Here is a 14,326-nt window from a genome sequence, read left to right as displayed (position 1 = left end):
TATCTTGAAGGCATGCAACAGATTTTTTTGATGTAATATGAATTGAATAAACGTATAAGAATTAGAGTTTAGAATTTTGATATATTTCCTTCATAATTTTGCAAGAGCCCATGTGAGATTTTGCAGGAAGCCCAAATTGGCTAGAGGGTCACTAAGAAGTTTCTTGGAGGCCCATATGAGCTAGAGACTCAATTGGAAAGTTTCCTTCTTCTGAAAGGTCCACTTAAAAAAATGCGTTCATATTAGTCTAATAATATGATATAAAGATTTAATAGAATACGATATAAAGATTCATATGCAAGTAACGTTACTCTGATAATATGGTAATATTATAATAAGATTTACAAAATATGTGGAAGTGGTTTTCTTAAATTTTTTTTTTTTTTTAAATATATATAATACATAATTAAAATTTAAACCTTTCGTTTCCAAACTATGAAGGTGCTAAAAGTTTTTTATTATGGAAGTGCAAGAAAAGTGTTACTTGAGTCCTTTTGAATCCTTAAATTGATTATTTACCCTTTTATTATTTTTATTAATTGGTTTACTTTAAATAACCACTTATAATTAAATTATGAGAATAAACTAAATCCTTGAAATAGGAACCAAAAACCTTAGGTTAAATTAAATCAAAATCTTTTTATCTTTAAATGTCCCTTATATATCGATTCGGAAACTTGTTTCTTGTTAATAAAAATGATAGATGTCTGTAATTACTGTATCATACACGAAGAATGTGATAGGGGTAGAAAAATCTGGTTAACTGAACCAGTTAACCGGATTCTTGAACCGAACCGGTTTTTTGTTTCAAAAATAAACTGAACTGAAATCGGTCCGGTTTCGGTTATAAACTGAACCAAAAATTTAGTTCGATTAACCGGTTTTTAAACCGGTTAATAAAATTAATGATGGGCTGCCTTTTTGGCCCAATTCACACACTCCACTTATGGCCCATAAGTTATGGGCTGCCTTTTTGGCCCAATTCGCACACTCCATTTTGCACTTTTTTTTTTCCACGTTTTTATTTTTTTTAATATGACTTAAAGTTATAAACTTATATCTATTGTAAATTCAATTACGTTAATAAGCTTATATCTATTGTAATTGAATTTGAATTCATATAATTTGAATGTACATCAATCAAATATTAATAATTTAAAATTACAAATCAAAGATTGCAAAAACAAAGATATGATACAAACTCAATTATAGACTAAAAAATATACAAACTATACAAACAAAAAAATAGTCCCTTGTTGCCAACGTAGTTTCCACAAAATCCACAAAATCAAACATAATAAACACATTTCCACATCCTAAAATTACAAATCAAACACATGAAATGAATAAAATAAGACTAAGAAATGAGAAGTGAAATGAACATAATCTTTATAACAATAAAGTTTCAAGACTCCTCCATTTTATGTTTTTTTGTGGCATGACCCTCTAGTTTTGTTTTTCTATTTAAAGAAACCAAGTTTAAAACCTCAAACCTTGTGGAGCAAACCAAAGGCATAACCGCTTGGTTAACCACTGATGAGTAGGCATAAACCTCTTAAAAACTTTGATTTCATATTACTTTCATAGCAGAAGCAACAGAAAAAGGAAGAATGGTGACCGCGACTGGTGACTGTCGACCGTTAAGCAACAGATCGGTGAGCAAAGATCGGCGATGTGAGCAAAGATCGGTGGCATGAGCAACGTGAGAAATTTGTGTGGCTATTGGCTGAGGCGTGACCGCGTGACTCCGGCGTGAGAACTGAGAAGTGAGAACAAAGATCTGAGAGTGAGAGACAGTGAGAGTTCGAGAGAGAGTGAGTCAGTGAGAGACAGAGACTGAGTCGCTGAGAGTGTGGGAGACTGACAGCTACTGAGGTGAGTGTCTGAGTACCGACGCCGGCGAGTGAGTCTGAATCTGAGTAGTGAGTACTGTCGTACTGGAGCAGTGGAGTTGCCGAGTTAGAGACTGGAGTAGTGAAGACTTAGACTGAAGACTGAAGTGAAAGTGAGTGAGAGTGTGAGACCATGAGCATGAGAGACTGAGAGTGTTAGGGATATTGCAAAATGCAAATGCAAAATAAAAACATAAAATAATTTTTTTTTAAATTTCAGTTCAGAAAACTGGTTTCGGATAACCGGTTTTCTTTTTTTCAAAAACCAAAACCGTACCAGATTTCCGATTTTTTTTTTTTTAATATCCAAACCGAAACCGAAATAAAACCAAATTTTTGGTCCAGTTTTGGTCCGGTTCGGTTTCCGGGTTTTTTTTTCCACCCCTAGAATGTGAACCATGAGAGTTCTTGGACCTGGACCCAGCTGAACAAGGTTCACTCTGTTCGGCTGCCCCATTTGATTCCACAGACAAATGTATTGAAAACTCAATCACAGGAAACTCCATTGTAATCTTCGTACACCTTAACCATAACTTAGTTTGATTATATTACCAATATTGACAAGTGAACAAAGCCCTCATAAAATAAAAAATTTCACACCTTTGTGATTCCTTTAAGTTGCTTAACGAGCTCAGATTCCAAGCTCCGCTCATGTGAGTGCTCTACACACCCAAAAATCAACAATATTTTCAACCAGAAAAAAAATAAAAAATATATATATATATATCAAAGCATGTTTTAACTATTATGATTCTATATCTACTCTGAAGGGTCTCTCTGCATTTTTTATTCGGTTGAAGAACATAGTATGTGTATAAAGCATGGAATCGAGATATAAATTTTCTTCAGTTTCTACGAGTTCTTAGTTTCATTTATGGTACTATCTCCTCATAATAATATATCAATGTTACCTCCAGGAATACTTTTACAGCCTAACAAACGATTTCTCCCCACATGCTGATGTTGAAAATATGAGGGATTTGCACGCCTATTGGATTGGTGGTGGACAAGATCAGTTCTACCAATTGGGCTTGACTCTGTTGCCAACCCTCTGAGATTAGTGCCTCTTAATGTTGACCAGGATTTGCTCCATTTAGTTCTTGCTGTTTCATATGCCAAAGAACCTGATGAGATTATATCAAGGTTATTCTTACATTGTGGAATGATAAACACTATATTCTTAACTTTTAGCATCCACCTAACCTGGCATAACAATTATCATACCTATTACCTTGTATTGCCATGATCATGACATTAATATAATATAGACAATTACTCTCTGCAATTAGTCTTATGATGAATTGGCACTAAGCTATTCCTAAGACCTTGTAACAGGGATCCTATATATTTCATACTATGATTAGTGCGTTTTATTCATGATTCTTCCATAATTTCTTATCATCATCTCTCTCACTACAGCAATGTTGCTGGGTTTATCTATATCACGGATATCGAGACATGGAGGTTTGAACTTTTATGTTCTCATGTTGCATGAAACCATCTTTTGTGTTAGTGCTGTTTTTGTTTACTTGTATGCCTAATCTAACTTTGTATTGCCACAGGGAGACAGCAGTTACATATCCCGGAGATCGGCAGGGGTCCTTCCGAGGAAATATCTCGTCGCGGGAACTTGGACATGTTTCGAAACATGAAGTGTACAGAACAAAATTGGACATGGCTTGATTATATAAACTACTCGAAGCACAATTCTTCTTTTTATAACAAAATGCTAATTGTTCTGGTTAAAACTACGAATCGGTATTTATATTGTTCTCAGTGGAAAGGAGTATAACAGAGCTATTTCTATCACCCTCTTGTGGCTTTATTAGCATGTAACCTTATGCAAAGATAACCAGAACTTTGGCTTTTTTGCTTCTGTGTAGTTGGTTCTTCTTCGTTATTTATGAAAATAATAGATAAATCATTCGATTTCTATTTTAGCCATCTTATACAGTCACTTCACTTCCCAGAATTCGCCAAAAGATGATATAAATCTGGGGAATTTAATGTGTTTGAAGGAAGAAACTAATGCTGCTATAGGCATTATATTGCACACACTTAAATTATGAGCTTATTTGGCTTCATTCAAAGAAAACAAGCATCCAACTTCTAAAGCTAACAAATTTATTACCCATCAACCATAAAAGAGTAAAGATCCAAACTTTGATCGTTTAAACCAACTGTATTAGAAAACAAACCAACCCCACAAGCCACAAAAATATAAAGCAAATTAAACTTAAAAGCTCCAAAACAAATGAAACCAAGTAGTTAAACAAGAAAATGTTTACACGCTGTTAAGAGTGTGACAATAAATGAAACACATATGGTGTATAGCTATAGCTGGACGTGCGATATGGTGTATAGTAGCTGGACTTCCAATGTGGTGTATACAGAGTTTATTAAATTATTAATTTCTTATATACTTTAATTTTAACTGTAAACTCAGTTGATTGGTGTTTTACTCAGTTGATTGGTGTCAGATTTTTAAACAAATGAACCTTGAATTAAAAGTGTTGGAGTCCCACACCAACTAACCACGCTCAAGCCTATTGATTTATAAGAAGGGTTAATCATTTCATTCAACAAGACCTAATTGGGAAAGGAGTTAGACTCACCTGAAATTCTATCATGGTATCAGAGCCAGGTTCAGTTGAGTTGAGTACTTGACCAGCGGGTGAGGAGTTAAAGGAGCCGACAACTATCTCCAATAACAGGCATGATCCAACATATGGGCTTGACCGTGAGGGAGAGTAGGCAATCCCCCCATTCAACAAGACCTTATTGAGTGACGAATCAGGTCCACCTCAAATTCTATCAAAAAGGGATGGAAACAAAGGATGTGATAAAAAAGGAAAGGGATTAATAAACCAAAAAAATCAAAAGGGGAAGTTGAAGAAAAAAAAAAATATATATATATATATATATATATTAAAAAAAAATTAATGGCATTGATTTTTGTTGATAAACAAAGTATACAGGAAAGAAATTCCCAATGGGTATCAATATTAGAGATGTCATTCAATCTTATATTGAATGGCTTTCAAGTTCTCTTTCAATATGGGTTTTCTTCTTCTTCTTCTTCTTCTTCTTCTTCTTCTATATCTGTTAATAAACACATAAACAGATATAAAAAGTCACACAAAAGTAGTTGCAATTATTATTTTATTCTCTAAAACTCATTTAGCTCTCATCCTATTCTCTCTTTCTTCCAGTAGTAGTGACTCTTCTGAGTTAACTCAACAATAAAATTTCATCTCATTTATCTCACTCACACGAAGAGTTATTTTCCCATTACAGAAGCATCTTTTCGATTTCAGAATCATTGCCGCTTATGATTGGTAAATTAAGATATAATTGATAAAATAATATATGCACAAAGAAAATCAGTTAAAAACTAATCCAATTTCTAACGAGAGACTTCAAAAGGAACAAAATGAGGTAAAAAGATAGGATGACATTATTATTTCTTCTTATTGCTTAATATTTTGGATCGATTAGTGTTGTTACAGTGATATTGTGAGACATGTACAAAGCCTAATAATATCGAAAAATTACTTCAGGAAACCTTTTTTTATTATCATTAAATCTGTTACTAATACAAGTTACAGATCCCAGAAAATCGTAGAAGAAGTCGTAGAAGTCAAAGAAGTTCGCATCCTGGAAAAAACCAACCTTAGCTTTCTCCATTTGCCAATCAAAACAAAGCCGAGAAGCTTTAATAAATTTTTAACTACATATGTAACACAACAAAAGGTGAAATACATTTATATATCACTACAGCTGGAAAGCAAGTAACTGGAAACTGCATTGCTCTAACACATGATTTTTTATTCCTCTCCTTCCTTAATATTTTATATCTTTCCATGCAGGAGCGGTCGCCCTTAAGTGAATGAAAAGTCCCTTGAACTGTAACTAGGAGACATGAATTGGAAAAATTAGGAAAGATAATAAGAAAAAATGGACGAATATTGTAAACTTTTTGACGCACTGCCTCATAGTATATAAACTAAAATGCGTGAATCTTGATTTCTGATAGCATGCCTGCATATGTTTTTCTCAGACCTTTCCTGCTTTTATATATAGAAAATTGATTTAAAAGTCTAAAGTAAGAAGCAATCAAACGAAACGGCAATACACTTTCTATTCAGTATATATAAAAATCTCCATCAATATTCAAAACAAAAAGAAAAAAAATTAAAATAGAGGAGGGATATCCAATGCCAATCTCCAGTTGCCTATCTCACGAAACACACTTATATATATCATTAAATTTATTTTCATGTTCAAATTAAGCAAACTAGAAGACACACATGAATCACGACAAATATGAATGTCTCTTTCTCATAAATTAAAATTTGCGTATGAGGGACGTGAGAATATTGAATGGGGAGAATTTCATAAACTACCCCTCACTTTTTGCTAATGATAAACTAATGATACTTTTGTAGGAAATATTCAAAAACTATCCCCGAGCTGAGTCCTAACGCCATCCAAATCTATTAACTTACAACTTAAATTCTTTTATAAAAATTCTATTTTGCCCTCACTCTCATTAAATGTGATAAAAGTTTTTCCTTCCCATATGATTTGAACTTGATTAACTACTTTAGCCAATTTAATTTATCTGTGTGAATGATATTTTTAATATTTTTTTAGTTTGTATAATAAGTTATATAAAATATGACAAATATATACATTTTTTAGAGTTTTGAATGAAAAACTTAGAAGGGCTTGGTTTCAATCTTGGAAATAGCAAAAACAATTTCAAATGCTACCAAAGTGAGGATAAAATAGTAATTTTTTATAAATTTCAACTGCAAGTTAACAAAATTGAATGGAGTTAGGGCTTAGGGGTGGTTTTTTACTATTTCTCAAAAAGGTGTAATAATTCTGTTATTAGTGAAAAGTGTGGGGTAGTTTATGAAATTCTCCCATATTAAATGTGAACGAAAGGACAATTTTTTCACAAGTCATAGAGAAGACGAAGAATGCAAAGGAAAGAATATTTTTTCTTATAAAACAATCCAACAAAGTGAAAAGCTTGACAACTAATAGTGCGTGAAAAAGACCAACAACAAGAAGCACATAAAAGACCCGATGAGTATGAGATTGAATTATTTTTACAACTTTTTATTTGAAACCGTGTAGGCCAATCCGTATAATTTATATCATCTATTATTTGATTGGTGTGCTCTTATCATATCATAATTCGAAGTATGATATGATAGAAGACACACATGAATCACGACAAACATGAATGTCTCCTTTTCATAAATTAAAATTTGCGTAGAAGGGACATGAGAATTTTGAATGGGGACAATTTCATAAACTAACCCTCACTTTTTGCTAATGATAACTAATGACACTTTTGTAGGAAATATTCAAAAACTAGCCCCAAGCTAAGTCCTAACGCCATCCAAATCTATTAACCTGCAACTTAAATTCTTTTATAAGAATTCTATTTTGCCCTCACTCTCATTAAATGTGATAAAAAGTTTTCTCTTCCCACATGATTTGAACTTGATTCACTACTTTAGCCAATTTAATTTATCTGTGTGAAGGATATTTTTAATATTTTTTATAGTTTGTATAATAAGTTATGTAAAATATAACAAATATATACCCCTACATTTGGCACACTATTTTCCCACTATCCTATCCTAAAAAATGAAAAATGAGTTTGTTTTACTATTCTTCAAAATTCAATCATATTCTATTCAACTCAAAATGTTAACAATTACCTTTCTCAATAAGAGATTTAAAATTAAGAATAACATCCCCACCCACCCACCCAAGCCACTATCACCTGCCAACAGTCGCCGCCAACCATTGCCGCTACCACTGCTGACATCATAACAACGCACGATTGATTGGATATGGTCAATCGTGCATCGATCTGTCTGTTTTCGGCCAAATCTAAGGCCGTTGACGATGGCATACCTTGGCCGTCATTGATTGCCAAACGATAGTCAAGATACGGTCGTCAACGATAACTAGGTCTAACCATCGATGGCTAGATCTGTGGTCGTAAATCTGGCTGTTTCCGTGGATTTGGCCAGAAAAGGCCAAATCAGTGCACAACCAGCCAGATCAAGCCAGTCGTGCACTATCTTAGTGGCTTTCAGCCACCGTCCAACAGTGGTGGTCGGTTGTCAGCAATAGTTGGGTTGGTGGGGGTGCTTTTGTCAATTTATAAACTTTTATTGTTGGGGAGTGTTTAGTTAAATTAATAAACTTAAGGGGTTAAAAAAATCTAAATATTTTCAAAAAATATTTTCCAAAAATATACCAAAAACATTCTCAGAATCTTATTCTATTTTTCAAAAATCCTATTTAGAATAGAACGTTATTCTAAATAACTAAACGAACGGAGCTATTTATACATTTTTTAGAGTTTTGAATCAAAAACTTAGAAGGGCTTGGTTTCAATCTTGGAAATAGCAAAAACAATATCAAATATAATGAAAGTGAGGATAAAATAGTAATTTTCCATAAATTTCAACTGCAAGTTAACAGACTTAGATGGAGTTAGGGTCAGGGGTGGTTTTTTTACTATTTCTCAAAAAAAGTGTTATAATTTTGCTATTAGCAAAAAGTGTGGGGTAGTTTCTGAAATTCTCCCTTATCCTATGAGAACGAAAGGATAATTTTTTCACAAGTCACAGAGAAGACATAGAATGTAAAGGAAAGAATAATTTTTCTTATAAAACAATCCAACAACATGAAAAGCTTGACAACTAATAGTGTGTGAAAAAGACCAACAGCAACAAGCACATAAAAGACCCAATGAGTATGAGACTGAATTATTTGTACAACTTTTTATTTGAAACCGTGTAGGCCAATCCCTACAATTTATATTATCTATTATTTGATTGGTTTGTTGTATCGTATCATAATTCCAAGTATGATATGATAGAAGACACATGAATCACGACAAACATCATTGCCTCCTTCTCATAAATTAAAATTTGCGTATAAGGGACGTGAGAATATTGAATGGGGGAGAATTTCATAAACTACCCCTCACATTTTGCTAATGAAAAACTAATGACACTTTTGTAGGAAATAATCAAAAACTAGCCCTGAGTCCTAACGCCATCCAAATCATAATCAAAAATCTATTTTGCCCTCACTCTTATTAAATGTTATATGTGTTATATGTGAATGGGGAGAATTTTCCTTCCTATATGATTTGAACTCGATTCACTACTTTAGCCAATTTATGTTATATGTTGGAATAATATTTTTAATAGTTAATTTATTTTTTTTTTTTTTTTTTATAGTTTGTATAATAAGTTATAAAAATATTTTTAATACCTTATATTTGAGTTTTAAATCGAAAACTTAGAAGGGTTGGGTTTGAATCTTGGAAATACCAAATTCAAATATAATGAAACTGGGACAAAATAGTAATTTTTTTTGTAAATTGCAACTTGCAAGTTAATGGTATAAACGCTAAAAAAACATAGAACAAAAACTCAGAAACACAGAGAGTAAGAATAGCTTTGAAAAAGAGGATTGAAGCATTGTATTTTTTCACCACTTACATTTGTCTTACGTCTACATTTATAGAGAAAAGAAGACAGACAATCCCTGTTCACAGACATCTCAGCCGCACTTGTCAACTTGCATAATAGTTTCAGCCGCACCTTGTCAACTTGTTCAACTGATTTTGATCCCCTTGCAGTTTGTTGGAGAGAAATACAAAATGTGTTGTTATCTAAGAAACGAAAACTTTAACTGCTTGAGCTGAAGTTTGTTATAGTTTACAATGGAATTGGTGGAGTTAGGCTCAGGGGGGTTTTTACTATTTCTCTAAAAAGTATCAAAGTTTGTTATTAGCAAAAAGTGTGGGGTAGTTTTAAAATTCTCCCATATTAATGTGAACGAAAGGATAATTTTTTCACAAGTCATGGAGAGATTAAGAATGTAAATGAAAGAATAATTTTTCTTATTAAATATTCCAACAACGTGAAAGCTTGATAATTAATACTATGTGAAAAAGACCAGCAGCAACGTTATGTTATGAGACTGAATTATTTGTACAATTTTTTATTGAACCGTGTAGGCCAATCCTTACCATTTGTATTATCAATTATTAACTTATATAGATGGACCATAATGATTCATTTACTTTGCATTTAATAATTGGTAAATTTATTCTATTTATTTTCATTAAATTCGAGAGATTTATTATTCTTATTAATTAATTAGAATATGTATCTTTTACTTTCTAAAACTCAAACTTCTATGTTTATACATCTCTTCATAATCATCCACTTTAATTCATTACAAACTAACTAGACTTAGTCCAACTTTCCTTCATAGGCTTAATTTCTTGATTCCTTTGATTCTCTCCATATTATATTTGAGTTATAGAAAATAAAATTAGAAAAATGTATTTTGAAGATTTATAAATCATAGACGCAAGAAAAGTTACAATAAATTTTCATTTTATTATTAATCTCTAGTTTGGTTAGTTCTCTTTCTTAATTACCTTTTTTGTTTTTTTTTGTTTTTTTTTTTTTTTTTTTTTTTTGTAAGTTTAATAATAGTATTCTTTTGTTCTTATTGATTAAAAAGTTTATTCATTGTAATTTTTTCTGAACAATAAATATGCATCTGTAGGTAAAAATATGACATCTGAATAGAGACATTTAATTTATATTCTTATAAAGGATTTACTATATATATATATATATTCCAAATTATAATGAATTGTCACAATTGACAACCTCCCACGTTCGTTCCTGGAAAACAAAAAAACCAAAAGACTTTAACTCAGACTATATGTCATAACTAATATACTACAAGACTTGTTTATTGTAGAGTGTTTATTGTCCAAGGCATCTTAAGTCAAAAAGAGGTAAAAAATTATGTGTAAAAAATGGCTCTCAAGTCAAAAAGGCAAAATTACAATAAAAATAAACTCTTTGTCAAAAAGAGGTAGAATTTAATAAAAAAAAAAAAAAAATTGACACAGCTTGGCAAGATCAATTAAATGGAGTGTTTGCTACTTCAAACTTATATATACTAAATCTGGCTTCAGGTAGAAAGAATATTTACCAAGCATAAGGTTTTTAACATGTGTTAAATTCCTTCACTTCTAGAGTGTTGATTTATGTGTTATCTATTTTACATGTTTGTGCTATTAATATTTCTAATATAGTTTTAGCAGCATCTGAGCTATCATCTTTACATTAGAAAAAGAAGCTCTACTTAACACCAATTGGTGGGATCCCATCAACAATATTTCAAATCATTGCAAATGGTTTGGTATCGCTTGCAATTCAGCAGGAAGCATCTTTTATATAGATCTTTGGTACCCTCATCATAAATAGAAGAGAGCTTAGCCGATTAAACTTTTCTTGCTTTCCCAACCTTAAAATTTTCAGTATCGTAAATACTTCTCTCTCCGGACACAATTCCATCACAAATTGGTGTACTTTCAAAGCTCAAATTCCTCTCCTTGTCCATAATAATCTTACAGGTACGTTCTGATTTTTTTTTTTTTTTTTTTTTGGTTATCATTTATCATTTTGAATAAGAGGTAATCCAATTAAATTCAATTTTTTTTTTTTATTTGGCTAATAAATTGAAGGTATTATTCCCCTCCAGAGATTGGAAGGTTGAGCAATCTCAACAGATTGGATTTCTCATTAAATAAACTCGTTGGAACAATCCCTTCAACTATTGGTCATTTGAGCAAATTGATCTCTTTGGATTTGTCTGATAACAATTTTATTGGATTAATTCCATCAGAGATTAGAAACCTTCAAAGTCTTACTCGTCTTTATTTGCAACATAACTCACTCACTGGGAACATACCTTCTCAACTTGGAGAAATTCATGCCAGGCAATCCTTGCATATAGATCTTTCGCACAATCATCTTTCTGGAACCATCCCTAAATCACTCCAGACAGTGTATTACATTGACTTGTCATACAATAATTTGGAGGGTGAAATTCCAATTGGTTTGCAATCTCAAGGACAGCAACAATTTAGTGGTAACAAAGGTTTATGTGGCCTAGTTGATAAAGGCTTTTCCGCTTGTCACCAAAAGAAGGTCTCTCCTTTTCTTAAAATTTTGCTTCCTATCACAACATTTCTCACCATCTTATTTTTTGGATTTTTGATTCTCCTTAAATGTAAGGATGAAAAACCTAAACCCGAGAAAAGGACAACCAAGGTTGGAGATGTGTTTTCAATTTGGAATTATGATGGTAAAATTGCATTTGAAGACATGATTGAAGCAACAGAGGACTTTGACATCAAATACTGCATTGGAACTGGGGGTTATGGTAGTGTTTACAGGGCACAACTACCAAATCGCAGAGTAGTTGCTTTGAAGAAGCTTCACAGTTTAGAAACTGAGGAGTCAACTTTCCTCAACAGTTTCCAAAACGAGGCCCATGTACTGTCCAAATTACGACATAGAAATGTTATTAAGCTTTATGGATTTTGTTTACATAAAAAATGCATGTTTTTAATTTATGAGTACATGGAGAGGGGAAGCTTGTTTTGTGTTCTACGCAACAACAATGAAGCTATTGAGTTGGATTGGAGTAGGAGGGTAAACATTGTTAAGAATATTGCGCATGCCTTGTCTTACTTACATCATGACTGCACTCCATCAATCGTTCACCGTGACCTATCAAGCAACAACATTCTACTAAACTCTGAATTGGAAGCATTTGTTGCTGATTTTGGGTTGGCTAGACTTCTACATCCCGACTCTTCCAATAGAACCATATTAGTCGGAACTTATGGATATATAGCCCCAGGTGAAGTACTTAGTTACTCTCCTCATAAATATTTGTGACTCTTATAAGCGAAGCAACATCTTTTTAATCTATATAAACCTAACATTTTGACACTAATTGCTTCAAAGTAAATTAGATGAAAGAATCTTATTATTTCTTAAGGATTTCTAATTTTCTGTGCAGAACTTGCTTACACCATGGTTGTAACTGAGAAATGTGATGTTTATAGTTTTGGAATGGTGGCACTTGAAGTATTGATGGGTCGTCATCCAGGAGAACTACTTTCATCATTATCATCTTCTCCTAATCAAAATATGATGCTTATTGATCTCTTAGACCCACGCCTTCCATGTCTTGCGGACACAATGGTCGTGCAGGATATTGCTCTTATTTCAAGAATTGCATTTGCTTGCTTAAGTTCTAAACCAAAGTCACGACCGACAATGCATCGTGTGTCTCATGAATTTCTTGGCCGCAAGACACCATTGGAAAAACCTTTTCATGAGATTTCCATCTCAGAGATGAGAAACCAAAATATATATGCAGTTGGTGAATCAGAGGGTTAGGCATGGAGGTCTTTCACTGTTATGTAGCAATAGATCTTTTATTTGGCCTATCTTTTTAGGTTTCTTCTCTTAATGTAGCCTTTATTTTTTTTTAAATATAATAAAGTATCTTTTCATGTGCAAATATAAAATTTACATTTAGAAAAGTCATGGATTTCGTTTAATATATACAGTTTTTTAATGTTCAAAGAGTAACTAAAACTTTTTTACAGTCGTTCGACCTCAAGAAATTGTTGTCATAATGTATTTTTTGAGTCTAAATTGAATAGTTGAATTTATTTGATTAATGAACAAAATGAAAAGATCAAGTGTAAAAAGATTTGTTAGCTTAAATTAATCTTATGCGAAAATGAATTCTTTAAGATTTGACTTTTGACAGGAAAGAACTAATTAAGAATGCAGATATGAAAGAAAAGAGAAGAAACTTGAGCAGGAATAAACACCCATATCCATTTGCTTATCTCAACAAAATAAAGATGCTAGAGATTCTCAAAATAAAGCTTTAAGCCCAAACTGAGAGGGAAAGAGAAATTAGCACAACAAATGACCAAGAATCTTCCTCGGTTAATTTTTTTTCATGTTCAAAACTAACCCATTTTCTAACCGAGACTTTTAAGGTTACAAAATGAAGTAAACAGGGACAAAATAACTCTTTTTTCTTGGTGCTTAATTAATATTTAGTTTTGAGTCTAAACTAACATCTATGGTGGACTGACAATAGGCCTGGTTGACCAGTTAGGATTTTCACGATGATATGATGAGAATATAAGGACCATTTGGTATAAAGACTGTTTTGCCTTCTAGTGCCTCTGTTAGCTATGTAGTTTCTGCTCAAGCATCTACACTTTTCAATTTTATTTACTAACTCAACGTATATGTTTATACATTTCTAAAACTCAAACTTCTATGTATATACATTTCTTCTCAATCATCCAACTTTGCAAACTAACATCTAGCCTTAGTACAACTTTCTTTCTTTAGTTCTTTTAACTCTCCAAGAGTTCAACTATAATCTGATTTTTTTTCTCTATACTTAATTTCTTGATTGCTTTTATTCTCTCAATATTATTGTGAGGTTATAAGAAAATAAAGATTAGAAAAATG

General features: G+C 32.2%; 1 protein-coding gene across 1 annotated transcript; it reads left to right on the top strand.

The window, feature by feature from the left end:
• Positions 1 to 3,313: 3,313 nt before the first annotated feature.
• LOC116139479 (MDIS1-interacting receptor like kinase 2-like) lies at positions 3,314 to 13,338 on the top strand. The gene is made up of 5 exons (XM_031425144.1): positions 3,314 to 3,356; positions 3,455 to 3,650; positions 11,494 to 11,959; positions 12,047 to 12,677; positions 12,840 to 13,338. Exons 1-5 carry the CDS (start codon positions 3,314 to 3,316, stop codon positions 13,220 to 13,222), a joined length of 1,719 nt encoding a protein of 572 aa, XP_031281004.1. The 3' UTR covers positions 13,223 to 13,338.
• The last annotated feature ends 988 nt before the right edge of the window (positions 13,339 to 14,326 follow it).

The sequence above is a fragment of the Pistacia vera genome, unplaced genomic scaffold, assembly GCF_008641045.1.
Source record: "Pistacia vera cultivar Batoury unplaced genomic scaffold, PisVer_v2 Contig351, whole genome shotgun sequence".
NCBI classification, from domain to species: domain Eukaryota; kingdom Viridiplantae; phylum Streptophyta; class Magnoliopsida; order Sapindales; family Anacardiaceae; genus Pistacia; species Pistacia vera.
The sequence above is the reverse complement of the archived record's forward strand: the minus strand, read 5'-3'. Positions and strand labels throughout refer to the sequence as shown.